The sequence below is a fragment of the Aythya fuligula genome, chromosome 13 (assembly GCF_009819795.1).
Source record: "Aythya fuligula isolate bAytFul2 chromosome 13, bAytFul2.pri, whole genome shotgun sequence".
Lineage (NCBI taxonomy): Eukaryota > Metazoa > Chordata > Aves > Anseriformes > Anatidae > Aythya > Aythya fuligula.
Genome location: NC_045571.1, coordinates 7,599,016 through 7,627,001, shown reverse-complemented (window position 1 = coordinate 7,627,001; position 27,986 = coordinate 7,599,016). Strand labels below are relative to the sequence as shown.

Below are 27,986 nucleotides of genomic sequence, written 5' to 3'. Positions count from 1 at the left end.
GGAACTTACCTTGAATGGCATCTCTGATGGCCAGGTTGATCCCTGCCGTAAAATTTAGAGGTTGTCCTTTCTGGAACCTTAAGGATTTAATCAAATATTTTTGATTTGCTACTGATAGACTCAGTTAATAAACCTAATGCTCGCCCTGTAACAATACAGAAAGGAGACTAACCAACATAAAAGAACAATGCTTCAGTGGGACCTGTGGAGCTGTCTTTCATGACATCAACACTGGAAGCTGTGAGTCAGCAGCAGGTACTTCCATTTTGCTCTGAGCCTCTGCAATCTATCAGGGTGCAGTCTGTGAGTGGTTTGCACCTTTCCCTGGAGTCAGCATTATTCTTGGTCAATATTTAAAGCAGACAGAGAAACACGTCTGCAGTCATTAATGCAGCTTTACCTAGGTGGTGGATTGCCTTATGTTGCTACCAAAGTGTGCATATACAAGGGGAGGGGAGGAAGGTGGGGAGAAAAAAAAAAAAAGGACAGACACACACATCCCACCGGCAAAGTAATAAAACGAATTCACACACATGCATGCCCATACATACACACATCCCCACACAGGAGTTCTGCCCTTTTTCTTAGGAGTTCTGTTAAAAAGAAATTGGTACACCATCACCTGAATTATATGAACTAATGAGCTTTTCTGCAACAAACCAGATTGTGCACAGGAAGGGAAGCTACAAATATTTGGTCTAACAAAAAACGTGTATCTGCATTCATTGACCCCACAGATACTATATGCACACACTGAGAGCATTGACCTGCTTAATCAGTACAGAATTGTATCTTTATACATGTAGTCTTCTTTCTAGATTAGTGAAACCTAGTAAGTGGGTAACTGATGGTATTTTCACTCAGCTTCATAAAGCCAAAGGGGGTGGATGCTACACAGAGCAGGAAACCGGGCTCAGACAGTGCCAAACACCCAGCATTTCACATACCTTTGGGGGTTGTTCTTCGTTTTGAATCTCACTCCAGAACACATCATCTTGTCCAGGGCTGACTGGTATTGTCACCATATCTGACAGCGAGCTGCTGTGGTACGCATCTTTACTTGCCCGGAAATTGTCACACTTGAAACAAATGAAATACAGAGTGAATTGTACTTCTCTGCCTCTACAACGTGTCCCAGTGCCAACAGATATCAACTGTTCTGTTTGAGAGATCGAATTTTTAGCAAATGTGTAACAAGTATTGTGTTTCGACACAGACTTACCTTGTTCACTGTGAAATTATTGATTTCCACCATCTTAAGCACAAATATTTCAAGCTGAAGCGCACAATATAAAGAAATAGTAAAAACATCTATGCTATACGTACGTCTCCCACCCTTATGCCTGTGGAGAAGCTAGTAGGTCACTGGCAATGCACAGGGAACTGCTGAATTGAGTGACACAAATTACTGCTAAATATATTTCATACAAACCTGACCAATGACCCATTTCAGAACTAAGAACAATAAATGGGTGAATCCCACTCCCCCACCTAAGACGTTCCCTTCCAAGCTAGTCTTTGCAAGCCCACCATCAACCTACAGCCACTGCAGACAAACTGCCACCTGGAAATGCTGCTAACTCTCCAACAGACTGCCCTGGACCTCCTTTACAATAGAAATTTACAGGTGCTTTAAAAAAAATAAAATTTGAACCTGCTGTAAGCAATTAGAAACTATGCCCACACTATAGCTCATGCACAGTCACAGCCAGGTGCTCCCATTGAGATCACCTGTGTCTAGCTTGGCGTGTAGCATTGACACTCACTGGAGAGCCGGTGCAAATCTCATTAGATAGCTATCAGCTATCTTTGAGGGCATCACATTGGGGCATTAGGATAGCAAATGCCCTAATTGGGGTGAGAGGAGAGGGGGAATAGAATGCTCATTCCAATGGAATAACATGTTAGCAGTGTACAATTTAATCTAAAATACTCTAGATTTGTTCCTCTAATTCTCTCTGTATTAAAAAAATAAATAAAAAGGAAAGGTCCTTTAAATTCTGTGCATTAATAATCTATCACACTTGAGTCTTCCAAAGGGGAAGAGAGGAACAGAGATAAAAATGTCAACCGAATGTACTGATCCTTCCTGAAATGAGAAATCCTCTTGGACACGAGATTGAGACAGAATACATGGAAATGCTGTGTGAGCCGGGCCCATCTTGAGGGATTCCTATGCCAGAACCAATTTAATGTTACAGAAATAGAAAACTAGTAGAGAAGTGCCTGAAGCTATATCACTTTGTGCTTTCTCTTCTCATGCAAAGCAAGACCAGGGCTCCTCGGGGACACCGGCAGCCAGCAGGAACACTACGAGATGCCTGCCAGCTGCTGTCCTTCCCCAGTCTGGACTGAGCTTTTGTACATTACCAGTGGGAAGCACCTCTTATCTCAAGCAGACTGCAAAACAGCACCCCGACCACTTCCAGTACTAAGAAAGAGGCCGGTAATTTTTCTCTGAGTCAAAGTTTTAATGTTTGTGTCCCGATCAAATTACTACAGCTCAGCTCAGAGGCAGCTGCAGTTCAGTTTCCCCACAGAATGACTCAGACAAATATTTTATTGATTTATCAGCTAAGCATATTAAAATTTTCACCAGTTCCCTTGAGCTAGAGACATTATGAATGCACAGCAGTATTATTTACCTACTATGTAATTCATTTTTAAGTGAAGTAACCTATATTAAAAAGTAACACACGGTAACAGAACTACACACAGGTTTTCAATAACATAATACAAATATGAACCTCCATAGCTCTGAAGATCATTTAAATATCTCTAAGTAGTAATTCTAAAACTATCTAAAGATGAAAAACACACATTCAATTGTCCCACCACCACCTCCAAGTCCAGCTAGGGGAAGTCAGCTGCAGAAAACCAGTCTCGAAGAGTTCACCTGGTTAAATATTCAGGTGCTTTCCCTGCCTTTTGGGGAGAACATGTTGTGTTCGCTCTCTGTAAAGAAAATAGCTTTATCAGCAGTTAGAACATCTCCTAATCCGTGTCCTTTCATTTTGTCAAAATGACTTTTTTTGTCCAACATGATTGTCACTAATAATAGTTTTCAGTTAACCAGAATTATTTTTAACAGCGAAGTGTTCCCCTGAAGTGACTCATCTGGGGGATAGGAACAGGCTTTACAGCAAGTGTATTATTATCAGAATATAGGAAGATTTTCGTCCTTGCCAGTTTTTCAACAAGATACTTAACTTTCTTCCTAAATTTCAGCTTTTGAGTCCTGCAGAGTACCAGAAAACTACTTGTGCTTAAAAGCAGGGGTGAGCTTTGCTGAATCATGATGTGACTGAGGAACTCTCAGCTCCGCACACACCCTCTGCAGATGGTACCCACGTACATTCTTTGGGCAGGGACAGACCAGTACTCCGGTTTCTTGTAAAGCCAGGAAGTGATGCCTGTTTCTGGGATGATTTCTGCAGGACCTACAAAACCTTGCGATTCTACAGCAAACCAAAAACATTTCAGATAACCCCCAAATCGTAGTGTTTGGCCACATTACTCCACACAGAAGAGCAGATCTAGATAGCAAATCCTACAGGAGAACCACAGAATCAATTTAAAAGAAAAAAAAAAAAAAAAAAAAAAGGATCCTGCAGGTAGCCCAGAACAGCTCACCCCACAACACTGCAGCCAGAGAGCCGGACCTGCTGCCATGCTGCAGCTCACCAAAGGCAAAGCAGGTACAAAGCAGGTGGAAATGACACACTCTGATCTGGGAATATCTCACATTTCCCTCACCAGACAGACAGGGTACAAGACACTGAGAAATCCTGCTCCCTGCACGTTGGGAGCTGCATTAAGATTTCCAGGGAAATCATTTTGACAGAGAGTCGGGCAATAAAGAGGTGCCACACAGAATAGGATCATTTAAAATAAGAAGTCTTTTTAGTCTGAGCTGAGCAGTGATGACAGATGATCCCTCTCTGACAAAGCTGTCTGGAAGTTCTTCAGCACAGACATCTGTGATGGATTCACCTTGCATTTTAACTCCACCATTCACTTTTATTTTAAATCAACAAGGCTCCGACGTACTGAACTCTCCGAGTACATTGCTGTGAGTCTTTTAGTCTCCAGGTGACTAACTGGCCCATCGCTCATATAGCCTTATCGCTTTATAAAGTTAATATATGCAACGCTGCCAAACACACGGCTATTAGCATCAACAGCTGCTACCAACGAGCAAAAGGAAACAACCCTTAAGAAGATTTATAAATTACCCCTTGAAGATCATCGGGTTTCCATGCTAACACAGCAGAGGAGACCACAGATCGACTTCTCCCTGCCCACACGGTCTCCACCTGCCAGAGCACTGACTTGTGCAGGGGTAACAGGGCAGCTGCCAGCAGGGAGTGAAATCACACTAACCACTATATATCATGTGCTGCTGTTAGCCTTAAGTAACACCATCCCTTTACATAGCATTGAAATGTTATAGAGTAGTTTCTAGGAAGGAATGTGAAAGAGGGTGATAATATTGCTTTATTCCTTGCCACTCCCCAAAGCAGTAGAGAAGCACTACCAAGCAGAGAAGCACCAACAAAGTGCAAAAGGATGAAGTGACTTGTCCTAGGTCTGGATCACAGCCAGGCAAGGATGTAGCCCCTTTCATCCATGGAGCAGCACTTCTGCATGGCAGGACTCTCCTGGGTAAACCCACTGTGCTCCTGCAGAATCCCAGATGCCCTGCAATACACTATGGGCCTTCCCACTCCTACTACAGGGCCAAAATATTCAGCTCAAGGAAGCTGCCAGCCACTGCTCAAGGCTAAGATACAAACATCCTTCTTGCAGACCCTGCACCAGCTCTCCAGTGAGTCAATGCTACAAGCCAAGCCATCAATTTAGCCCAGTCACAAAACTCATGACTTAAAATGACAAATGGGCCGTGGAAAAAAAAGGATGTGAGAAGATACACCAATATTTTCCCAGGGAAAAGCTATCGGGGCCTTTTTTTCCCAGCAGATGTCTGTGTTGATTTTTCCATCACCACCAGACAGCAGCAACCTGAACAAGAAAAGCACAGCAGGCTTGGGCTTAAAGAGGCTATCGGCCAGCTATTACCTGCCTCGCACAGACTCACTCTCAGGCGTACGTGGAAGCAGGATAGGGCAGCACTGGGCCATGCAGCCTGCCCTGTGAGCACCTAGGCTCTGGGGAAGGAGGAAGGATGAGAGTTTTTCCTCACACTTCAAGAAATACAGTGTGAGAAGGCAAAACATCCATGGTGCTGCAAGAAGGGCTGAGTTGGGACACACTGAGCTCAACACGATCAGTATGCAGAGATGCTAACAAGGGCATGACTTTTCAGGCACATCTGTATCTTTCATGCAGGACGTAAATTCACAAGAAGCTCAAGACAAGCAAGATTTCAGTGGCTAGCAATGAGCATAAAAGCTTGGGATAGCACCTCATAGTAACGACTTGCAATTGCAAGTAGCCTCTGAGAAGTCAGAGGGCCCGCCCTGCTGTTAGGGCTCAGCAGCAAAGCAGCATGAGATGCTCCCAAAGCCGCTGAGTTGAAAGTAATAACCCAGGCACCTCTCCTCAGTCTTATCTCCCTGCTTTGGCTCCGGGATCCAACTTGCTGGGAAGTGAGGCCACCAGATGCCATACGCAGCAGTGAGAGCTCTCCCAGAGCTGGTAGAAATAGCAGGAGTTAAAACACTGTGAAAAGGATTCTGATGCAGAACTTTATCAGTGTTCTCACTGTATACATAGAGTGACCTGTTCAGGTATGACTTCTAACCTCTAACACTGAATTCTGTACATACTTTGGTATACTGCCTAAGATACATGGATCTTACATCTGTAGTTGAAACCAACAGCTTCTTCAGTAAGTTCTGATGCAGCACCTGAAGACTAGAAATGGGAATTCACAAACCTTCCAGGCTCTATCTGCAGGCAAAATCTGACTCTGCAGTGGCAACTAGTCCTCGTTCCATCTCTATATACATGTTTAGATTATTTCATAAGATCCCTAACAATCTTGTTCATGTAGATGGTCTTCAGGGATAAAGATCTTGGCTTTAGACTTGTTTTGTGAAGTGCCACATATATTTATGGCACCATATAAATAATACATCATCCAGGGACTGTAACAGAACAGCCTTTCAGGCTTTTTGTGAAACATCTAACAGTAACATCATAGAATCAACACAGTCAGACATCAAGTGTATAAAAATAACTGTTATCTAAACCTGAGCTGCATCGCCCAAGTCTAATTCCACTTGTAACTTAGCAGCACACAGTGGCACTAAAAATCTGAGGCAGATTGCTGCAGGCCTCAGTCATTTATGCCAGGAGCAAAGGGTAACATGTCTCCGATGTGCTTAGGCACTACCTGTGCTTTCTCCTCCCTGTTTAGGCAGCAATACCATACCTGCACTACAACAGCTCTCTGCAGGGCAGGGGTGCAGGGGCTGGAGCTGCTGCCGGAGCCCACCCTTGCCTGCGGCGCGATGTCGTGCCCCAGCACCACGGGCCACTGGAGGGAGGGCTGGGTGCTGTCACTTCTCTTTCTTCGGTCCTCAGCCTGCAAAGGAGAAGAGAAAAGGCATGACGCGCCAGAGCTGCAGTCGGCTTTATTCTAGGCCATTCTGTTTGCTACAGGCTAGGATTTTAGCTGGGGAGGAATCATCTCTCTGTATTTACTTACCTTTGACAGCACGCAACCTGTTTTGTTGTGCATTTATAACCCCCTTTTACAACGTTGACATTCCTGCAAGTGGCTCTCTATGTTAAAACACTTTTAATGCTCTATTGTTTGGTATTTTAACTGCCCTATGGAAAAGACTGCGGAACACGATCTAGGAGGAACAAAGGTCCTTTTATTTCCTGAGGGCACTGCTCATTATAACATGTCTGTCTTATGGTTTTGACCCCGTGGCTCTTTGCATTTTTATTCAACGTGACTGATTTCCATTCTGAATTCTAAATCTTTATCGTATCCTCTGATTTAGCAGCCTAGGAACAGTTCTACACCACAAGCAAGAATAACGCCACCTCACACCCAGCTGCCTCTGGGCGCACATTCCTAATGGCCTCACCCTATCTGGATGCTTGTGCCTAGGTCAGGATGCTAAGTGTACTCTGAACACAGCCTAGGAACCTGCTGAGGAGATGGAAAATGATTCTCATGGATCTTGATGGGACGTGGGGGGAAGCAAGCAAAAAAGGTATTAAAAGAAGCAGCAACAGCCAATGCCAAGAAATTCTAGCCCCAGTGAACTCCACTGTAACACTGCTTTTGAGGCCAGATTTTCATTACTTGCAACTGCTAAGAATGAAAGGTGAATTTTACCTAGAGCAAGAAAGAAAATGTAAAAATTAGAGTGGTTTCACTAAGCTAGAGATAATAATTTAACTACTACCTTTGTTCTCAAACAGCATTTGCATGCAATGCATTGCAACACAGATGCAAACTTAAGCAGCCAACACTTTGGGCTCCCAGAACTGACTTCAGCCCTGGTGCAGGCACTGAACTGGTGCAGCACCAAGCCCGAGCTCAGAGTCCTTTCCTCACAGCTCATCAGCTGCTGGGATCGGACACAGCACAGGGGTGAGCTCACATCTGCACCCATCGGGGAAAACCTGCTCTGACCTGCCTGCCATAGGAAGAGCTCAAAGACAAAGAGGATGAATTCCCCAGAAAGGGCTTTGTGGTGCCAAACATTAAACTTGAGGTTTTGTAGGGCTATAGGGTATTTTTTTTAATTACTTTTATTGTTTTAAGTATCTCAACTGAACAAAAATTCCAAAGAGATTTCCTATATCAATAACTTGTCCTTCAAATGCCACTGAACCCTACAAATTATGGAAAAAAAGAACTTACTCTAGAGTAGGCTATATCTATTCCTGTGCAGATCTCTCCCAGTGCAGAAACTGGCATCTTTTCAGCTAATGAACTGGGGAAGATCAGTATTAGCAAGAAGGAATTCATTGAATTATTTCTGTTAAAAATAGTCGAAACTTTAAAGCATTTTTGAATTGTCACAAGCCGTTATGAGTGCTGACATAATTATAAAGTCTCAAATTCTAACCAAAAAAATGCAATCCTGTTCCACTAAAATCCTAACTAGTGCAAAGTGTCTTCCAAGAAGTTTTGAGATTAAGTAAGTGATATTGTAAAAGAATTTGCCCTCAAAACCAGACTACATTATAGCAGCCATGATGACAAACAACAGCATCGTGCTGTGAACCCAAAAGGCAGGCAAATCTGTGGATATGATTTCCCTTTTGTTTTCACACTGTTTGCTTCTTCATGTGCCTAACTTACCTGCAACTAGTAGCATTTTATTTCACGACTCAATTAAAAGTTAATGGTGACTGCCTACACTGAACTCCATAATATTTTTCATTCTGCTACGAAGGGTTCATCTACAAAATTTGTGCCCAAACTAAATAGTATTTGAGCTGATATTTTGCAGGTTTTTTTTTCACTTCTAGCTACAGTGAAGTAGAAAAGAAAGTTAAATGTAATAAAACAGAGTTGCATATTCTCTCCACCCACCCAAAGCCTAGCAAAGGCAAAGCATTTCTATGACTTTGGTGATGTGTATTTAGCAAAAGCAGCTTACTTCTCTGTCCACACCCAACTTACTCCCCAGCCAGAATAAGACCCAGCCCTCTGCCACCAACTAAATACCGATTTCCAAAAGAGTTCATTCAAATCTCAGTAATGCTTTGTTTAACCAGTCAACGCAATAAAGCCTTTGGATCTAGGGCATTTTGTGGCAGTTAAGTTTTACTTCAAACACAATCAGACATTCTCTTGTTTTCGCAAACTGCTGCTCTAACAAGGGCCTTAGTATCTGTTCTTTTCTTGATTTCATATTGCCACTTAGCTGTTTGCAGTCTCTGTCCAGTTATTGATATTCACCATTTCAACAATCCTAGCAGAAGAGTTTCATTTAACTGCTTATCAATATAGAAAACTTCACTTAAGGGAGCCAGCTGCAGCACGTGCACGCACATAGAGGTGATATCAGAGTGGACACTTACTTAAAGACTGCAGCAACATGTAACTAAGCAGTGCCCTGCATTCCTCCTACACACGCATGCACAAGCTCTCCTTGTGCTTAGTTTGGGTATTTAGGGAGGAACCTGCCTTGTCAGGAATACACAAACTACCACATCTAATATTCTACTTGCACACAGCTGCCCCTGAGGAGGCACCTGCAAACTGCTGAGATTTCTGACACTAACACAGCCAAATAACGTGACAATCGCACCAGCTGTAGAACTGGGCTCACACACTGGGGGTATGTCAAAAAGAAAAATGAGCATGGTAGGAATAGCGAGATAACATAGGTAAAATGGACTTGTAGCTTTTATCCTTATGATACCAGTAAACAGAAAGAGTTGGATGGCAGAAATAATTCCAGAGTTAACAAAAGAGTGAAATGGAGTGAAGGGTGAAACTCCTAATCCAGGACTTTACACGGCTACCCCTTATCCATCAAATCCAACCTACCTGAAATCCCAGAAGACAAAGAACAAGAAAAGGCATCACTACCTGACATCAGGGGCACAGAGACCCATGCTTGAAATGCATGACAGTGTTCTGTGTCTGAGTCAATTCTGTGAACCCTAACATCAGGTGAAGGCATCTGTAAAAACCTCAGATGATGTTACCTTAATTCATTTGTCTTTGGGAGACAAGGGAATGCCAGCTAGTCGACCAGAGGGATTATGATTCCCGGTTCACCACAGTCACGCCTTTCTTTGAACTTGACTACAAGTGACAGAGACTAACCCCTCCTTTTCCTTATCCTCTACATTAATGGATATCAAAGGCTTCTTTATAGCAAAGTGTGTAGAAAGATACAGGTCAAGCTGCCGATTTAGGTTTAAAGATCATCCCGTTCTCTACTTCAGGACCACCACAGCATCATAAACTTCAACTGCACCAAAATGCTACATTGGCTGAGTTGGTACCTCTTTGCCTGCGTTGCTTGGTGGAGGATGTGCTGCTGAATTTGAACTCTTGGAAGGCTCCTTCTTTTTCTGCTTATGGTCATGCTGGAGAGACAACAGCTGCGTCTGATCTTTGGGCAAGGTTCGATGCACCCTCTTGTTGTGCTGCACGTCTTCTACTTTTTTCTGAAAGCAAAGAGTGGTGAACCTCAGAGAGAACAACGCCTTAGAGGACAATCAAGTTGACTGCTGGAAATAGTGGCTTTTAAAAAGAATCAAGTGAGTGCAATTGCTGCAGGGCTGACAGCAGAGACACAAACCTGAGGAACAGAAAGCATAAAATGATCCCAAACACTCTATGTTTAGCTTTTGGAAGAACACAACAGAAAATCACATTTTTTTCCTTTTACTTTTCCAAAAACAGAGGCCTTTGATCAAACACACCATGCTTGATTATGAATCAGGTCACTAGTTGCAACATTAGGAAAACATAGTGGCCAAGGCACCAGACTCGACAATGTGACTTCAGTGTTAAAAATAACCTCCACTTCATTTTTATTTGTAAAAAAGAGATTGTCCTTTGCACAATCTGAAGAAAGACTGGAGACTCCAGAGATTTAAGCTTAAGTTGAGCTCATGCTGCAAGCTTTCAGGGTAAAGATATCTTAAATCAGATTAAAGTGACTGAAGACAACTTCAGCGAGGAGAAGCAGCAGGGACAGAAGTGTCATGCTCAAGGGAGAGGAAGTGTCATTGCTGTAGATAAGGAAGGTGACTCAGTAACATGCCAGTTAACTCCAAAGAAGGTTGCAAGTGAGAACAAGAGGCAGTAAATACATTTAAAAAGTCCCTCTCTGGTCTGTGACTCCGAGGATGGCAACACCCTCAAGGGAACTGAGAAAGACAACAGCTACAGGAACAGGGAGCTGGGAATTGCTGCCAGTAAACCCCCCTTTCATACCTGCTTCTTTTCTGATTTCCTCTGCCCGTCTGCTATGAACCGTTCATCATCTTCCACAGCTCTTCTGTCTTCTTTACATCTCTCCTCTTTCCTCTGAACATCCTTAGCCTCTGGCCACCTCTGCTCACACTCCTGCTGCCTTCGGAGCTCTTGCTCTCGCCTCTGATGCTGAAAGAGAGCCAGAGAATAACATTGGTTATTTTGTTTTCCTTTTGTACCTGCCAATTATTTATGCCAGTATTCATTAATCACAACGCCTGTTTCCTGGTGTACTTTCAGTAATAGGGGATACCTGATACACAGCCCAGCAGGAGCAGAGAACCACAAATTGCCACCGCAATGACTATCAAATCTGAAGTGAAACCTTTGCCCTTTTGGCAGCCAAGGACAGATTTGCCACTCATTTAAAGCAGGCATGTGAGCTCTCTGTGGTGGCTGGCAGCTAATCTAATGACAAATGTCTTCCTGTCATTTTGAGAAGCAAAGGTTTTTTCCAGAGTCCCCCAGTTTTGCTGGAACTGCTTTGCCAGTTTGGGAGTGTTTGCACAATGCTTGAATCTCATCAGATGCTCCTGAGAAGAGACACGTTGGTGATTTAGCAATCCTGCAACATCACAGTGCGTCAGACAGCTGAAAAGGCAGCTACCTTGTAACATCTTAAACAGAAGCAAGGCCAGTACCCTGGATCTGGAAGACAGCCTCAGAACTGGGCAATGCACACGAGAAAGAAACCAGGACCTCTCAGCCCATCTGCCTGGGCTTCCACAACCAAACAAACTCAAGCAAACGCCCTGAGCCTGCTGCTCCCAAAGCTCAGGGCAGGTTGTTAGCAGGAAAAGGACAGAGCCCTTTTAAAATCATTTAATATCATTGTGTTCAGAAGTGACAGTTCCGCCAGGGTTAAAGACTACAAGACAGGTTGTGCTGACAATTTAACACAGCCTTCTTGCCTTTCAAAGACTATTCTCTACAGGCACGTTTTTTATTTGTGATGGGATGTGGAACAGCAATACAAGCCAGGCCTTACATCCTCCAGCCTCTTTCTCTGCTCTTTCTGCTGCTCAATGCGCTTCTGCCGCTCTGTCAGCAGCTGCTTCTTGTATTTCTCCTGGTCCTTCAACTGCTGCTGCTGGCGATGAGGGTCAGAACGGTTTTTGTTTTCCTGTTGCAGCCTCAGAAACTCACGACGGAGAGTTGACTCCCCTGGGAGATTAACTATGGAGCTGAAACAAAAGGCAAGTTGCTCTATGACTAAACATAACATTAAAGTGGAGAGAATACAAGGTGCACTGGGAATTGCTCGTTGTCCTGTGTTAGCAAATGAAAATGTTTCAATAAATCTCTGCCATGTTGGCTACGCATCTGCATTTACTGGGCTACAAAGCAGCCTGAAGCTGATTATTGGCTGCTTCATTTGAGATTTTCCTCCCTATTGCTGGGGAACAAAGCAGCAGCTTATTACAGACACCTTACACTCAGAATTTGTATTCAATAGCTAGAGAACAGTTAAAGCTACCAGAGGGGATATAGGAGATAAGGGATTTAGAGGAAGTTAAGAAAGTCAATCTGTCTGAGGAGAGCTGTCTTCAACAAGAACAGCTCGGCCAATCAAATTTTATATTCATGCCATAAAATTAACCTTGGTTCTCCTTCATCTTCATTCAGCTCATCATCTTCCTCCTCACTTCCACTGTAATCATAGTCTGTTTCTTCTATTAAAAAAAAAAAAGAGAGAGAACAATAAATGCCAATGGAGGATGACATTATTTAAGATGTTATCTCAAACTTTCCTTCTGAGCACTCGATCTGAACTACATGCAGCTCAGCAGGAATTTAAAAGCCTCAGGTTGCATGCTCTAGAAGGCTGAGGGGACGCAGCAGAAGAAATCCAGGTATGGATTTCTCAAAACCTAGCTCAGACCACAGGTCACTGGGCAGCCCCTTTACACGCTTCTACTTTTTCCCTTGACGGGCTACGCTGGTTTTGCAAAACTGACCTGTTTCCACAACCTGCAAAATGCTACACTAAGCCCACAGAGATATCCAACCCCATAACATTAGCAGTGGGGTTACTTCAGAAATAAATCCAGATAAGGCATAAAAGACTTATACAGTCCTTCTCTGCTACTGTGTGCTTTTTGCATGGCTAAATTGAGGTCTTCAGAGTAAATCTGTGTTTCCTTTTGTGCTAAAATTAATAATTAAAGAACCAGGGATAATCACACAATGCTGGTTTTAACACAGCCATTCAGGAGAAGGTGGCCCATATTTTTAAAGTTCTCTTCACGAATATCAGAGAGGCAGCTTTTAAGGGAGGGTTTCAAATTAGCATGCCATACAGCCAACAATACAGAGCAGGACCAAAGGAGGACCTAACTTTTTTTGACATCACTAACTTGAAGTGTATAGTCAGGCAGTTTCACACTGTTCTCCTTTTCAGGTGAGCTCTGATAAAAAAAAAAAAAAAAAAAAAAAAAAAAAAAGCACCTTCCATGTCTAAATAAAACTATCTGTCAACATGTGATTGTTATCACCATATCTTTACCCCCTCAAGTGCATTCTTTGTGAAAACCTTTAACTGTCTGTCTTTCCATTCAACTGGGCTTTGAGATCCACAGCTGAAAGAGGTGGTAGAATTTATGTCGACTATTGGAGTCAGTAAATTTACACTGCAACAGCAATTCCATTTTAGGCACAAATATTCTTGTCAAATCAATACTTAAGAGTTTGGCAAGTCATTTTCCAACTTAACAGAGCTTTCTGAGTTTGCCTTCATAGCCACTGATCTTCACAGTACCCCTGCCATTATAAAATATACAAGAGAAGGAGGGGAGAGAGGACAGGGAAAATCATGGGGTGGCAGGCTACAGCCCTCTACATGGCAGGTCAACATGCCACTTCAACACTATTTCCAGGTTTTGCTCTGAATAACAGGGCTAACATTTGGAACCACCTCAGATTCTCTCTTTCTTCATGAATCCTGTGCAGTAGACAATTACACCCATGTGTGACTGGATCTTAGAGGCCTTCTCAAGGACTCTTGTGAACTCCAGTGCAAAATGCTCTTTAGAGAGCACTACTGACCCCAAAGTAGTCACGAGATATAATTATATGGAGACACAACCAGTAAATTAAATGGACCAGGAACCGTCAGATGAACTGAGAAACTAGGTAAGGCTCGTGGCGTACGGATTAGATACTCCAGAAAGCAGAGGCCTAGATGTTTCTTGGACTCCTTGGTCACAGCAGCATTTGGGTTGTGTGCCGTGAATCGGTGTCAGTCAGTATCCAAAGACCTCAGCTCTTAAACACCATTAAGGACCTGGGCTTTGGCAAAGAGATTTTCCAAATGGCCCAACTGCTATCACCAACTAAGCTTTCTCACAGCTTTTGTGGTACTGGTACTTCAGGTGGATCTGCCTCATACTCTGCTGCCAAAAATCAGAAGAGGACCTTACTAGCTGCAACTCCTTTTATTTTGTTTTTTGCCATGTTACCTCTTTCTCCTTTTTTCTTCCTGGTCCTATCCAGGTGGTCTTTCAGCATGATGCGCACTTGCCGTTCATTCTGCATGTCTCGGATAAAGGAGTGCTTAAGCAAGGTTTCGGTGGATGGACGATGCAAATAATTTTTTACAAGGCAGCTTTCAACAAAGTTAAGGAATTTTTTTGACCTGAAAAACACAGAATAGCAGGGTTAAATAATAAGCTTTTTCAGTATTGAATTTTAAATTCAGTACTGAATTTACATCAGTATCAACAAAACCACTATCTGGCCAACACAGCTTAAAAAAAAAATTACTTATCCTTTTGGTATGGAGAGGATTTTCTTTATAAACTTCATTTATATGACAAATCCTCTGTAAGCCACAAGGACTGCCCCAACGTTCATGCAATCTTCTGACAAACCAACCCAAACAGCCTATCTAAACTGAAATTGCAGCCACCCATGCCCCAATCTTTAGTGACTGGGATGACTGCTGCTGCTTAGCCAGAGTTCAAAAGGAAGGTGCTGCTTCCCAGAAGTAAACTATATCTGCACCTGTGGCTTTCCCCAGCACTATAAACAGTGGAAGAAAGACCACAGATGTGGAGGAAAGACCTCACAAATCACTGCAGGATCTGACAAGATCATAGTCTCTGGACAAGAGAGCTCAAAATCCTCCTAAGCCCAATGCTGCAAAAATACAGTTTGCACGTATCTCCTTACCATTTTCTGGATTTCAGCTTTGGGGGCGGGTTCCGGGGGATGAGGAAGAGCGCTCTCATGGGGTGCATGTCACACAGGGCTGCAAAGGAGATCACACAGTTAAGGGCACACATCCCCACATCCCAATCACAGCTGACCACCACCACCCAGGCAGACCCCCACTTGCTTCTCCCAGTTCTTCCAGCACAGCACCCACCACAGGACCTTACCATCAGTCAGTGAAATTCAGGCTACAGACAAATGAAGTCTTAGAGTACAAAGAAAGCTTTCACGACAATACATTGGTATCGCCAGCTAAATGAGGTTTAGTTGAAAGAAACCTCAACAATGGCAACAATGATTGCAGCCTTCTTCATTATTTTTTTTTAAATATATATATAAGGCTTCAGAAGTACATTAAAAAACCTCCTATCTCTAATATACCAAATGGGTGTTTTTGCATAAACAGAAGTTAAATGTGTTTTTTTTTTTTATGGTTCAGATAAATGATAAGCTAAGATACATCGCTCATGACATAAGACAAAAAAGTAGGATGAAGAAAACCTGATGCGAACCAGACAGCCCATAAACTGTGTCACTTGAGCAGAGAGTGATGGCTGAGCACATACTTCATCTATTCTGTGTTTTGGGAGCATGAGCACCGTTATTAGACAATCTGTAAGAAATCCTCCCCATGCATTCAGATGCTGGTTTCTCTCCAGCCCAATGTACTTCTGTTTAGTGTTACTGTTGTGGAAAGCTAAAACTACAAAGAACTTGGAAAAAAGTAAATACCATCATCTCTCCTATACCCCAGACATTTTGTCTGGAATTATGAACATGCCCCCATCCATCACGGAGAAATATCGAGGGTCAGAGGTTTTCCTTCACACAACAGAGCTGCTCAATGACTACTGATAGGATCTATATGGAGGCTGCTTTCTCATGATATGCAGGTGTTCAGCAGTGATTCTCTTAAAATGAATAGATTTACAGTATTACAGAACTAGTAAAAGTGAGAAGGCTGTGGTCTGGCGAAGCCTTTACTGCCTTCTATTTCTTTCTTTGCCTGTAGCTGCCCACCATCGGTTCTCACATCTGGGTTGTCTTTTTGTCTTTTTCCTTTGTATTTTCAATAGCTTGTGGTACAGTGGGGATGGCAGGCAGAAGTCTGGTTTCTAGCTATGGGTCCCAGAGTCTGTTGCAGCACAAGTAAAAAAAAAAAAAAAAGAGCACAATGCAACAGAATATAATCCATTACAATGCCCTGCCAAAACTAGTGAAAACATAAAATACAAGCGGAATGAGGAATTAGCATGTGAAGCTGTAAAGACTCTCTCCAAGGAGACTCCCTGCGGACTCACGTCTTGGGACTAAGCTTTAGCTAGGCGGGAGCACTGTGCCTGAAAGTGCTCCCGAGCTCCAGCTGGCTCCTGAGTGCTGCTAAAAACCAAGTCTGACAGGAAAACAGCCAAGAGTGTTTTTAAAATACAGCCTACGTGCTCTCAAGCTCAGGCCAGAGTATAATCTAGTTCATCTCCTGTGCTCTCCGCAGTCACCAGAAAAACCCTCACATCACAGCTGCTCCATGGGTGCAGGGGTGAAACAAGGGGTCCTCCCTGGAAACCGAAGATGGACGAGGTCCTTGCGTCCACCCTGCAGCTGCCATTTCCTACCTGATGGCTATGAGACACTGACCAGTGGAGTGAGGGGGATAGTCAGGGTCAGTGAGGGTCTCCCTGCGCACTCCTGATGCATGGGGTCATGGACTGAAGCCACGGTATGAGCTAATACAGTATTCACCCCAAAACCCGGGAGAAATCAGGTCAGGCCCTGAGTAAAAAACCTTTAAGCCTAGCTTCATCCACTGCCATTTTTTTTCTCCAATAGTGACCTAAAACCAAAACCACTCATCAAATATTTCTGCTAACATGTCCATCGCTTCTGCTTAGCTGTATCCACAGGCAGTGATCAAAGTAATGCTAATAAAAGCTCCATGAAAAATGTTGTTTCCCTAGCATGTGAAGGCAAGGAATGAAACCAGGGACTTAGGGAAGCCAAATGAGAAAAAAATCACAGATTATTTGTAAAAATCCACCCAAAACCATGAGTTATCTTAACACAGAACATACTCACAAAGCACAGAGCCCCTTTTCCCCATACCAAATCACTTACGAGGAGCTCCTTCAGCCATTTCAATTGCAGTGATTCCCAGAGACCAGAGGTCACTCTGCAAGGAAAAAAAACAACACACATTGCACATTGCAACTTGAAGCTTTTTTTTTTTTTTTTCCTTTTGTTATGTTTTTTACAGTTCCCCTAGAATTCTCTCAGACCAGGTCACGTTAACGCAACTGTGACACACCTTCTGCTCCCTCCCGCTCCCTCCTGAGCTTTTAGGAAACGTGCTAATAGCCAGAAGCTTCCTATTTCCCGTGCAGCTCTGAGTAGCTGATTCATCATTTAAGCAGCCAGCCCCAAAATGCAAACCTTTTGCATTCAAAAAATAAACTAACCTAAAGAGCCAGAATACACCAGGCACCATTTAGATATGTATTTTAAGTCTCTAAGCTGTTGTCACGAGGCAGTGAGACGCAACAGCGCCAAAAAATTCTTGGTCTTAATGCTTGTATCAATAGTCATTGCTGAGTTTCTACACTGATAGAACAAAAATTATAGCCAGGCCCTGGGGTCTGACTTTTTCTGTCTACAAAGTCTCCAGTCACATGTTTTTGGGCACACAAAAGGAGGTTTAGTCACAGTCAGATTTATGCTGTAGTGTATGTTCAGCTCAGTTAACTTAGACTGGAGTTTTCTTTGTCAGCTTATCTGGATGCTAAAGGCCAGGTTTTGAGCATGGAAGGTAAACTGGGAACACAACCAGAGCCTCTAAAAACTTCTCAGGCTTCCACCTGGTTGATCACATACGTTATTTTACTTTTTTTTTTGTGTGTGTGTGTCTAAATGTAGTCAGATGAGAGGCATGTGATGAAATAAACTTGCAGAGGGATCTCTCAAATTATCTTTTAACAGGGAGAAAAGAAGACAAACCTTCAAAGATCAGATGCAATATGCCGTTATGTGAAGAGCAGCTCAGACCCAGCCTGGCACCCTAATTAAATTTGCCTTTACCAACAGAGCCTTCTCAGTCAAGCTGCTCTGAGCTGCTTTGTGCAAACCAGTTTGTGTTATAATTTGTAGATACTTCTGAGAACAAAACCAGTGTGACCCTGATTTGTTATTAAATAAATGACTGAAAATTAGAAAAATCTTCTAGAGGCAGTATTGCAGGCTCTGGGGAGAATGGGAGAAACGACCAGGCTAAAAAAAAAAGATTTGGTTTTGTGTTTCAAGGTGTCAGAAGCAGCCAGGTGAAAGGGAAAATACCAGTGTCTGTAAAGGCCTGTGTGTTTATAGATGTATTTATGCATATATATTTTCACTCATTTGTTATCATTTCTGTCAAATTTTCAACAGAGCTGGACCAGCAAGAAGTTACAGACGCCACAGAATGGGTTCCTTTTACTTTCCCCATCAGGTCAGCCACAAATCTCTGTAGAAAAGACCGGCCTTATGCTGCCTTCTGAGTCATAGCACTGTCTGTGCAGTGCTTCCAAACCCCTCCACTGACCAGTTTTGAATAACCATCTGCATAAACTATTCCAAGATAGACACAAAGGCAAGCAGATGAACCTTGTTTGTTATTGAAGGCAAGGGAACCTCAAGAAGTAGGGTGTGTGTTCCTAACGCTTATATGTTCTGAAAACAAAATCAACGAAGACAAGAGATTCATTTATTGAGGTTTCACGATGAGATTCACATGGTATGAAAACTAAAATCCAAGAACATTCTTTGGTCATGACTGCCACTCACACAATGCGATTTCACACTGCCAGTGCAGCACAGAAGAAGATCTCAACAAGGAAGAATCATAGCCTCTGAATCAGAAGAAAATGGAGGTAATAACAGGCTCTTCTAATAGAATTTCTGAAGCCACAGTTAGAATGAGAGGTGCAAAGTGGCAACCAGGAGAACAGATGGAGCAAGACAGTGACCAGAGGCAAGGGTTGCTGAGAAAGTCTTTCCTGGAAAACATCGTGCAGGGCAAGTGTAGACAGGCAAACAACAACACTGCCGGAAACAGGCCAGAGGACAAAGGATAAGATTCGTAAGTCTCTTCAGAACAGCATTGGTACATTATAATAGCTGGAAGGAGAACCAGAAAAAGTGTTTGATAGCTGTTGCTGGTATCCAAAACACACAGCATGCAGCTCATCTCAAAAAATAAAACAAATTTTTGTGTCTTTGGCATCAATGAAGAAGATATCAGTATGTGCTCGTACAGGAGCAAAAATGATGGCAGGGACCAGGTAAACCGGTGCACATAACAAGAACAGGTAAGGCCCATGTATTCATTCAGCCTTTTCTGCTTGAGATTGGTTGTGAAGAATCAGCTAGGATGAGTGCTGCCAGTGGGTGAGGAGAGGTGACAATTCCCACTTGCTCAGTGCTGGCAAGGCTGTATCTCGAGGGCTGTGACCAAGTCTGCGCTCCCCAGTATGAGGTGCAGTGGGGTAAGTGCAGCAGTGGGCCATGGAGATTATAGGGCTTGGAGCTGGGAGGCTCCAGGCTGAAAGGTAAAGAGAAGAGCAATACCTTGCCATATTACCATTACAACCAACGCACTGTTTCTCAAGACTTTCTTTCAAATTTACCTCTTCCTTTCTTTCCCATCCTGACCTGCAACCTCCATATATCAGTATTTCACTGAACAGAATAGTTCATGAATGTGTATCTCTCATATGAACCATTCACAAAAAATACTCATAGTGAAATTCCACTCTTAAAAAATTAGCTACCACCCACATACTGCAAATACTTCTACTTGTACAGTTTTAATATTATTGTGGTTTAAAAGAAGGGATGTTTGAAATTTTCATATGCAGAACTTGAGTGTTTTGCTACCTTAGGCAGAGTTATAACACTTACTCTGTAATCATATGTAGAGTCTGGGTTCTCCTCACAAGCAATGACCTCAGGCGCCATCCAATACGGTGTTCCAATAAACGTGTTTCTTCTCCCAATAGTTCTATCCAGTTGGGCGCTTACACCGAAATCCACTAAAAAGCCAAGTGGGGTAAAGAAATTAATGAATGTTTGCATCCATGTGGCAGAGTTTTTGCTTAATTGCTTCCATATTGTTTAGATACCAAACCTTTGGGCTACAGTATGCACCAAATCTGAGTTTTCACAGTGTATCTTGTCCAATAATTGAAATTAAACTGCCTCTTGCTCTTTTTGAAAGAATGATCCAATAAACTGCATGCTAAATCTGGCAGGCAGGCTACAACAGACATGGACTGGTCTATGAAGACAGTACAGAATAACTGATGTTTAATTTATATGATACACTGAGTAGAACCTGAGATCTTTAGTATTAAAAAAGAAAAATAGTACCTATGGACAAGGAAAATTTGGATGTGCCTAATAAGGCCACTTCTGAAAGCTGGAAATCATAATAAAAAAAAAATCACCAAATAATAACATCATAATAAAAAATAATAAAATCATAACCTATCCACCATCATAATCACTTTGTATTGAACCATTTTAAATAACTCCTTCCCTGCATTCAAAAACAGCTTACAACAGGCTGAAGAGTATATGGGTTTATTCTGATCTTAGCCTCATTATAATTGGAAAGCTCTAGAGTTGCATGGTGCTCTTTGTGCTGAAAGGATGTTACTTTCATCGAGGATGTATAGGAAAATGGTTTGGCTCAGATATGAAGGCCTATACAACCAATAATTGTGTGACCATATTTTTCATTAAATGAACTGCTCAGATGCACTAATTGGAACCACCAGGCACAGCACCTGAGTGTTATTCACAGAGAAGACAAGAAAACAGGGAAAAGAAAGGACTGGAAAGAAACAGCCCTGCTGTTACCAACAAGGAGCAGATTTTCTCACCCATGTTTCCTCACTGCAGACCATCTGCATACCGTGGTCATTTATACGACTATTGCTTAACATCCCTGTTTAGCAAGCCATCTTCAACAGGAAGTTGGACCTGACTTTTGGGATCATCGTGCCTTTTGTGCAATTGATGGGAAATGAGAACAGAATTTTTACAAATAATGCTTACGCTGAAGTGGAATGAAACGGGACTGAGGACCTCTTGGTTTTCCAGCTTCTCTGCTTTAAGAGCTAAATCTCTCTGGAAACACTTTTATTTAGTTAGTTAGTTTTTAATGCTTATTTTGACTTGCTCCAGCCAAGCATCCTACCCCATATCCATAGGCTATGTATATTCTTCTTCTCCAACTCTACAGTTATTTCTTTCAGATGAGGAAACGAGATGGAGAATAAAGGACCATCCCCAAAAAAAGAAGTGTCCTCCTTGAGCCTGCTCCTTTAAATTAATGCCATGCATCCTCTCTGATGCCTTCCAAAAACGTGAAAGACATCCCCTCTTCCAGAAAGATAATGTAGTTGAATTTAGTCTTAGGAAGTTAGAAGTTGTCAGCATTGATACGTCACAGCTAGAAAAGGAAATGAGTAAACTCTCAGACGTTCTTGGGAGATGACAATTAGTAAGAGCTAATCCTCAGTAGCAGCCCTCACACGAGTAATTTCACCTATCATCAGACATATGAAAATCTCTAAGATCACTTCCCATAGATAAATAGAGTAGCATAATGTAGTCTCCAAATTTTTATTTTTATTTTTTTGGAATGTTTTGTACACCAGGAATCTGCTGTGAAGGCCTGGTGGTGCTGTGACTTACTACACAGGTTTTGTGTTGACTGCCCAGAAGTAGCTGTATTTTTCCTACAGGCTGTGAGTGACATTCTTGCAGAATACATCCCATTTTTCTCTCTTTCTATACGACAGGCACCTTATATACACAAGCATTAAATATATCCTTTAAAGTCTTCCAAGGCAAGATAGAAATTGTAAATTTTTTACAAACAGGTTTCTAGCACTCATTTAAGGAAACTTTTAAGGAAACTTACCCAGTTTTACTTCTGCATTTTCTGTGAGAAGAACATTCTGCCCTTTAATATCTCGATGGATGACATGATGAGCATGAAGATGTGCCAAGCCCTAAAAATAAAAAGGCGAGACTTCCCTTATTCTCATCATCATGAGCTTGGCATTGTTGCCTTTATACACTATTACTATTATCTTCTCAGAATTCATTCATGGGCAAAGCCCTTTACATGAGATTAGCAACATGAAGACCCCAGTTCTGGCAAGGAGAGAAGACAGCAGCAGAAGGCCTGACAGTAGTGGAGCCTCTCTGAAGTCAAGTGTGAAGGGAAAAGTACCAACATTTTCCTACTTCTATCTTAGAATCAAGGGACGTCTCTTTGTATCACTCATTAAAAGCAAACAAAAGAGGTGAGAAGCAGTGCAGAATGCTCTCTGTGATGTACAGAGACAGCAGCTGGCTGGCCACAGTGGGTTACTCTGCATTCAGCAAAACAGCAAAACTCTGTATTCAATAATAAATGGGCCACATACAGCTCAAAATACCATCTCGGATCATTTTTGAATGTGGCACACATTGTTTTCATTCAGCTAGTATTTGCAATTTTCTGGCTTCTCCTTCCTTCCCAAGCTGTCCGTGTAACATTACGATAGCACAGACAGAATGGAACACACCAAAATAATATGTTGTAGTAAGCCAAGGGGTACTTCACTCCAAATGTTTAGCCTCTACAATATAATATTCACGACTTCAAACAGAGCTTCCTCCCAGCCCCTAAAGTTTCCAGAAGGAAGCATTTTCAATCCAGATGCAACAAGTTATTCCCTGTTTTCAAATGAAGATTGTTCAATCCAATTGCTTGTTTTATGCAAGCATGCTGCTATTGCTTTCAGCTGCAAGAGCGTAAACCAAAGGTTTTAACACTAACTGCTTTAGGAGAGGCTTTATAGCCACCCAGACACAACAACAGCAACATAACCAGACCACTGGGATTTTTTCCCACAGAAGAGCTCTCCCCACAACCTCCAGCTATAGTTATTACAACACACAGTCTAATGCCAAATCCAGGTGAGATGGCTGATGTTCTCCACTGAGCATGTTTCCCAATTCTGCTGTTCCTGAAGCAAAGATTTACCCCTGTTCAAGCATTACTTTGGCATGCTATTTGAATTTTGGCTCCCAGAATTTGCATCTAGTGTACTGTTATTTAGAGAAGAAGTAAGACTCCATCGCAAGGAAGATGGATCAGTAGCTCTGTAATGGGTTTTGAATTTAGATTGACAGCTTCCAACATTTTATTTATTTATTTATTGCCAGGATAGTTCATTAGATCACATTTAGGAACTGTTTTATTCTCTACGCTTTCCAGGAACAAAAAATAGCCCTAAGCTGACACAGAATGAAATATAGTTGCAAGAATTATCTCTGGGAGTACCGCCCCAGCAGGGCCACCTTTAAGATTCTGGAATGCTATCTAGCCAACACTGCTTTTAATAGTGTGGAAAAAAGGCCCCTGAGTGTGTGCAGGTAAAGGACTTAGGAGCAGAAAGACTTTGCACAGCATGACCAGCCAAAGCAATGAGCAGTAAGATCTCAAGATGTGGAAGAAGATGGCTATTTGCCACAGAAAACCATGACCCATGTGTTCGTACAGAAAATGGGATTGATGAGAGTACTGTGGGCTGATGAACATCTTGACTCTTGTGAACCACAGCCCACAAGCCCCACGGATCAGAACCTTAAAATAGCAGTGGTCGTTATTGTCCTACATGAGTGAGCAAAGGCTGGGAAAGGCCAACAAAGCTCTGGTGGCACAACTCACCCTGAGAACCTCTCTGCAGATGTACGCTATCCAGTCTTCCTTAAAGCAGTTCCCTTTTGTCTTCTTCACCAGATCAGTGACAGAGCCAGCACCACAGTACTCCATCACCAGCTGCAGAGAGACAAACGCAATGCACCCTTACCACAGCACTGGCAGGGCACAAGTACAGGTACCATTAAGACACCCACTGACCCCACCATCAAGGTATAGTGAATTACATGCCACCTTCCTGGGTGCCAAATGATGCAGAATCTCATTTCCTTAACAGTGCACATTACTGAATGAATGAATGAATATAAAGTAAATAACTTAGGAGTGCTCCTCTCTTATTATGGGTTACAGGGAATTCTTTTCATTCTAGAAACATAAATCAGAAACAAAGAATAAAAAGAGCACTGAGAAACGTGGGAGTTTTTTCAGAATTTAAAATTTCTCATTTTGCTGCAGATGTCCAAAAATCTTGCAGAAAAAAAAATAAATGTGGAGGCTTCATTTTTCTTTGCTTCATTGCCAATTCCACTTTTTGCTTTTTTATTTTTCAACTGGTAAAATGTGTAGAAAGTGACAAGAAAAAGGAGGGGAAATGAGAGTACAAGCTCTCTTTCACCCTTATTAAAAAAGACAGAAACATTTAATTTGGGGGAAAAAAGCTCTAACAACAAACGAGACCAACAACCCAAGACACAATTATCGTAACAAATTTTACACTCATCCTCAAAGGAAATCAGAGGGGAGGATGGAAGATGTGTAGGGAGGAGGGATGTTCCTTTTTTGTAAATTACCTCTCCGGACAACAGCTTCAGAGTTTCACCAAGACAGGGTCCAGGCCAAGTATCCTGGAGCTCTAAAGGAAGGAGCTGGGAGTGTGATGGACACAATGAACACTAAACACTTACCCAGAGCTGATCATCTTGGCCCGCAGGGCTTTTCTTTACAAATGCACCATAATACGTCGCAATATTCCGATGATGGGAATATTTTTTTAGCATATTTATCTCCAGCTTGATTTCCTCTTCTTCATTCTGCAGCAGAAGAGAGCAGAAGGCTCTTTAGGAAACCAGAGATGAGCTCTGGGGTACTCACAGCAGGTGTGCAACCTGGATCCATCCTCAGAGGCTTTCCAGACCCACCTGGAAACGGCCCTGAGCACCCTGGTGGGATCCCAAGGCTGGCCCTGCTTAGAGAATTTCTGAGGCCCCCTCCAACCTGCGTCATTCTGTGAGCCTGAGAGTGCAATCTAAGGCTCTAAAACCAAGGACTGAATCGCCCTGATCCTTTGGCCTAAAACAACCAAATGCTAAGGTTTGGGCTAAAGAATCCAAAAACATCCCCCTGTGGGTAAAACAAACCCATATCACCTCCTCATGGGGCTCAGGCAGGACCAACAGCTCCCCTGCTTGCGGTTCTGCAGGCAGTAATGTAGTCTGGAGCAATTAACCGGATTTAAAATGAAATAAAAACGTTCCTAACACCCCATTACTCAAACACTTGGGACAGCACCGTGCACACCGCAGCCAATTCGGCTTCCCCGTCCCGTGGAAGTCCTGCCGAGAGGAAACCAGAGCCGACAGCCCGAGCAGGGACAGGGAAGCTCCATCTTTCATCTTCCAGCTGTGCTCCCAGCCCATTTGCCACCCGAAGAGGTCTTTTCAGACCTAGCCTGTTTATTCTCTTGCCACCAAGAGAACCGGTGCATCACCCCCAGAGAAATGCCCGCAGGTTTTGCTGTCTTGTTTGCTTTAACAGGAGACACGTAGTGCTGCAAGGTAGCCGTGCACCAGTGAAAAGGGGAAAGACAACGCTGGAAATTAGTTTACCTCGCTGCAGAACGTCCCCGTCAGCACTCGGTAGCTGAAGGGGAAAAAAGGAAGCACGCAAGAATAGCTCAGACCCACAGGACATTTTTCTGCCCTTTTTCACTATTTTCCAGTAGCTTTGCCATCGAAGCATTCCTTCAGCCTTCACAGCAAACTGCTTGCAAAACCAGCTGCCCTGTCCTTTCTACCTGTACCAAAACATGAAACCCTGGCAGGCTGAAGCCAAATTCCCTCAAACTCTCATTTATATGATATGCCTTATTAAATCCGACCCCCAAAAAAGCGTTACCAACAGAAGTGGCCAAGAACTTCCCCAGTAACTTCAATCCACAGGAGACGTGCTGCCAGACCAAAGCTTATTTGTCTTAAGCTGTAGGAAAAAGGAATGTAAAATAACTTCTCGTGAAGCAAGAGCAGCTATTTCAGGTTTCAGAACAGCCCCTCTGTTGAACACAGGCTCTCAAGCTGCATGCACTACTACAGGTATTTCATTTGTCTTATGTTTGCAATTAGGGGGAAAGGAGGACCCTTAACTTGGCTTGACAGGTCCCTGGATGTCATACGGCTTCGGGAGGGAAAGGAGGAGCCCCGTGTAGCATCTGGAGTCTGAGAGAAATCGAAGCTGCGTCCCAGACAGCGTGCAGGAAATCCTCCAGGAGCAAGGTCGCATTCTTCTCTGCACGTGGCCAGGGCAAGATGAAAGGGAGCTGAGAGCTCATGCTGATGCCTTCTGGAGGGGAAACGAGGCTCTGCTCCCTCTGGGACTCCCGGCAGTGCGTGTGAAAGGGTGGGAACGAGCAGGTGAGAGGAAGGGAGGTGAGGAAGGGAATAACAACGCTGGAGTCGCCATCCTGGACCTGGCTGTGTTTGTCTGGTTTAACTCCGTCCATCTGCCTGAACTTTGCACTGGCGGAGCCCGGCTGCACGGCTTCCCTGCTTGCACAGAGTTCCTCCTGGGGAGCTGGCAGACCTCAGCCGCTTCCTCACAGCTCGTGCCTCTTCCTCCTTCGCCTAATTAACCATGCTGGCACAGCTCTTGCCTGAGTATTTCTCCAGGATCTTGCCCGGGTGCTTTCAAAATAACAACAGTAAGCGTGTGTGTGCCTGCTGGTGAGCACAGCTGGAACACCACGTAGGCCCTGCCACACTCGCTGGCAAGAGCAAAGAGTCATACACGTGTGCAATGCTCCTTTCCCATCACCATTAAGACAATCCTTGCCTTACCTCATGTCCTCACCTATTTACCCCGTGGGCTGGGACCTCCCTGCACTGCCCTCTTCTTCCCCTGCCCACCCATGCCCCCAGAGGCAGCTACCACTGCTTGGGTACAGGATGAGCGTGGTGAGCTTCCCTACGGAGCCCTGCTGCTGCTGAGCACAAACCCTTGGAGCTAAATTTTCTTGTCCTCCAAAGGCAGATGAGACTTCAAACTAGACCAGGCTGTAAGGTGCCAGCAGGTGGGCATTTCACAGGCACAAAGTACTCCATCCGTCCTCCTGTATCTTGAGTGACCTTTGAAAGAACTGCTCTGTTTCAGATGGAGAAACCAAAGCAGAAGAGGAAGCACGAGCAGTTCTGCCCCACGGCCCATGCCTGAGGCTCAGCTGGAAACTGAACCTGCACTTGCCAAGCCTCAGCTCCACGCATCCTGTGAGCAAGGAGCCTGGAGACACCCTCAACTCTTCAGTGGGCGTAGGAGCTCAGGATTTCCACTTTCCACCACCCCTCTGTTAACATTGCCTTCAGCCACATCTCCCAGGGGCCTGGAAAGCTGCTCACAAATCATGCTGCTCAGGAGAAGGAAGCTCACAGATGTGCAGGTGCAAAAAGCTGTTTGCTTTCACAAACCAGTGCGGTTCTGGGTACAGATGGCTGCATGCACAAAGATGACAGGTTCATGATCAAAGGCTATTTTTGAAGACGTGGGCTTATCCCCAGTGACATTAGGAAGCAAAGAACTAGAAAGCACACGCCTCTGACCTCAAACAGAAACAAGATCACCAGCTGATAAGTGCTCCACCTAAAGAGCCCTCAGTACTGAGGCATAACCAACGATGAATTTCTCCTTTCAGTGTTTTTTCGCTACCTGAAAAGCCTAAAAGCAACGACAAACAGGGAACGGCCGGCTGCAGAAGAGCTCCCTGATCACCTGCACTGACACCGAAGAGGCGAGCAGCAAGGATCCGACCTCTCTGCAAGCTTTTTGTGTGCTTGGCACCGCCACGCAGGAAGCATAGCCTGTGCGGAGAGGCCCCGTGAGCGCACGTTG

The 27,986-nt window shown here is 43.5% G+C and overlaps 1 protein-coding gene across 3 annotated transcripts in view; it reads right to left on the bottom strand.

The window, feature by feature from the left end:
• Positions 1–27,986, bottom strand: part of NRK (Nik related kinase) — a 91,372-nt gene that overhangs the window by 33,930 nt on the left and 29,456 nt on the right. For all 3 annotated transcript variants that reach the window (XM_032196045.1, XM_032196046.1, XM_032196047.1), the window contains exons 4-17: positions 24,797–24,922; positions 23,901–24,011; positions 22,101–22,191; positions 20,072–20,202; positions 17,258–17,312; positions 15,104–15,182; positions 14,392–14,567; positions 12,534–12,606; positions 11,922–12,117; positions 10,895–11,062; positions 9,955–10,119; positions 6,398–6,550; positions 948–1,079; positions 10–77 (exon numbers count right to left, since the gene is read on the bottom strand). In XM_032196045.1, the coding sequence (XP_032051936.1) occupies positions 10–77; positions 948–1,079; positions 6,398–6,550; positions 9,955–10,119; positions 10,895–11,062; positions 11,922–12,117; positions 12,534–12,606; positions 14,392–14,567; positions 15,104–15,182; positions 17,258–17,312; positions 20,072–20,202; positions 22,101–22,191; positions 23,901–24,011; positions 24,797–24,922 (1,724 nt within the window). The remainder of the gene's footprint in view (positions 1–9; positions 78–947; positions 1,080–6,397; positions 6,551–9,954; positions 10,120–10,894; positions 11,063–11,921; positions 12,118–12,533; positions 12,607–14,391; positions 14,568–15,103; positions 15,183–17,257; positions 17,313–20,071; positions 20,203–22,100; positions 22,192–23,900; positions 24,012–24,796; positions 24,923–27,986) is intronic.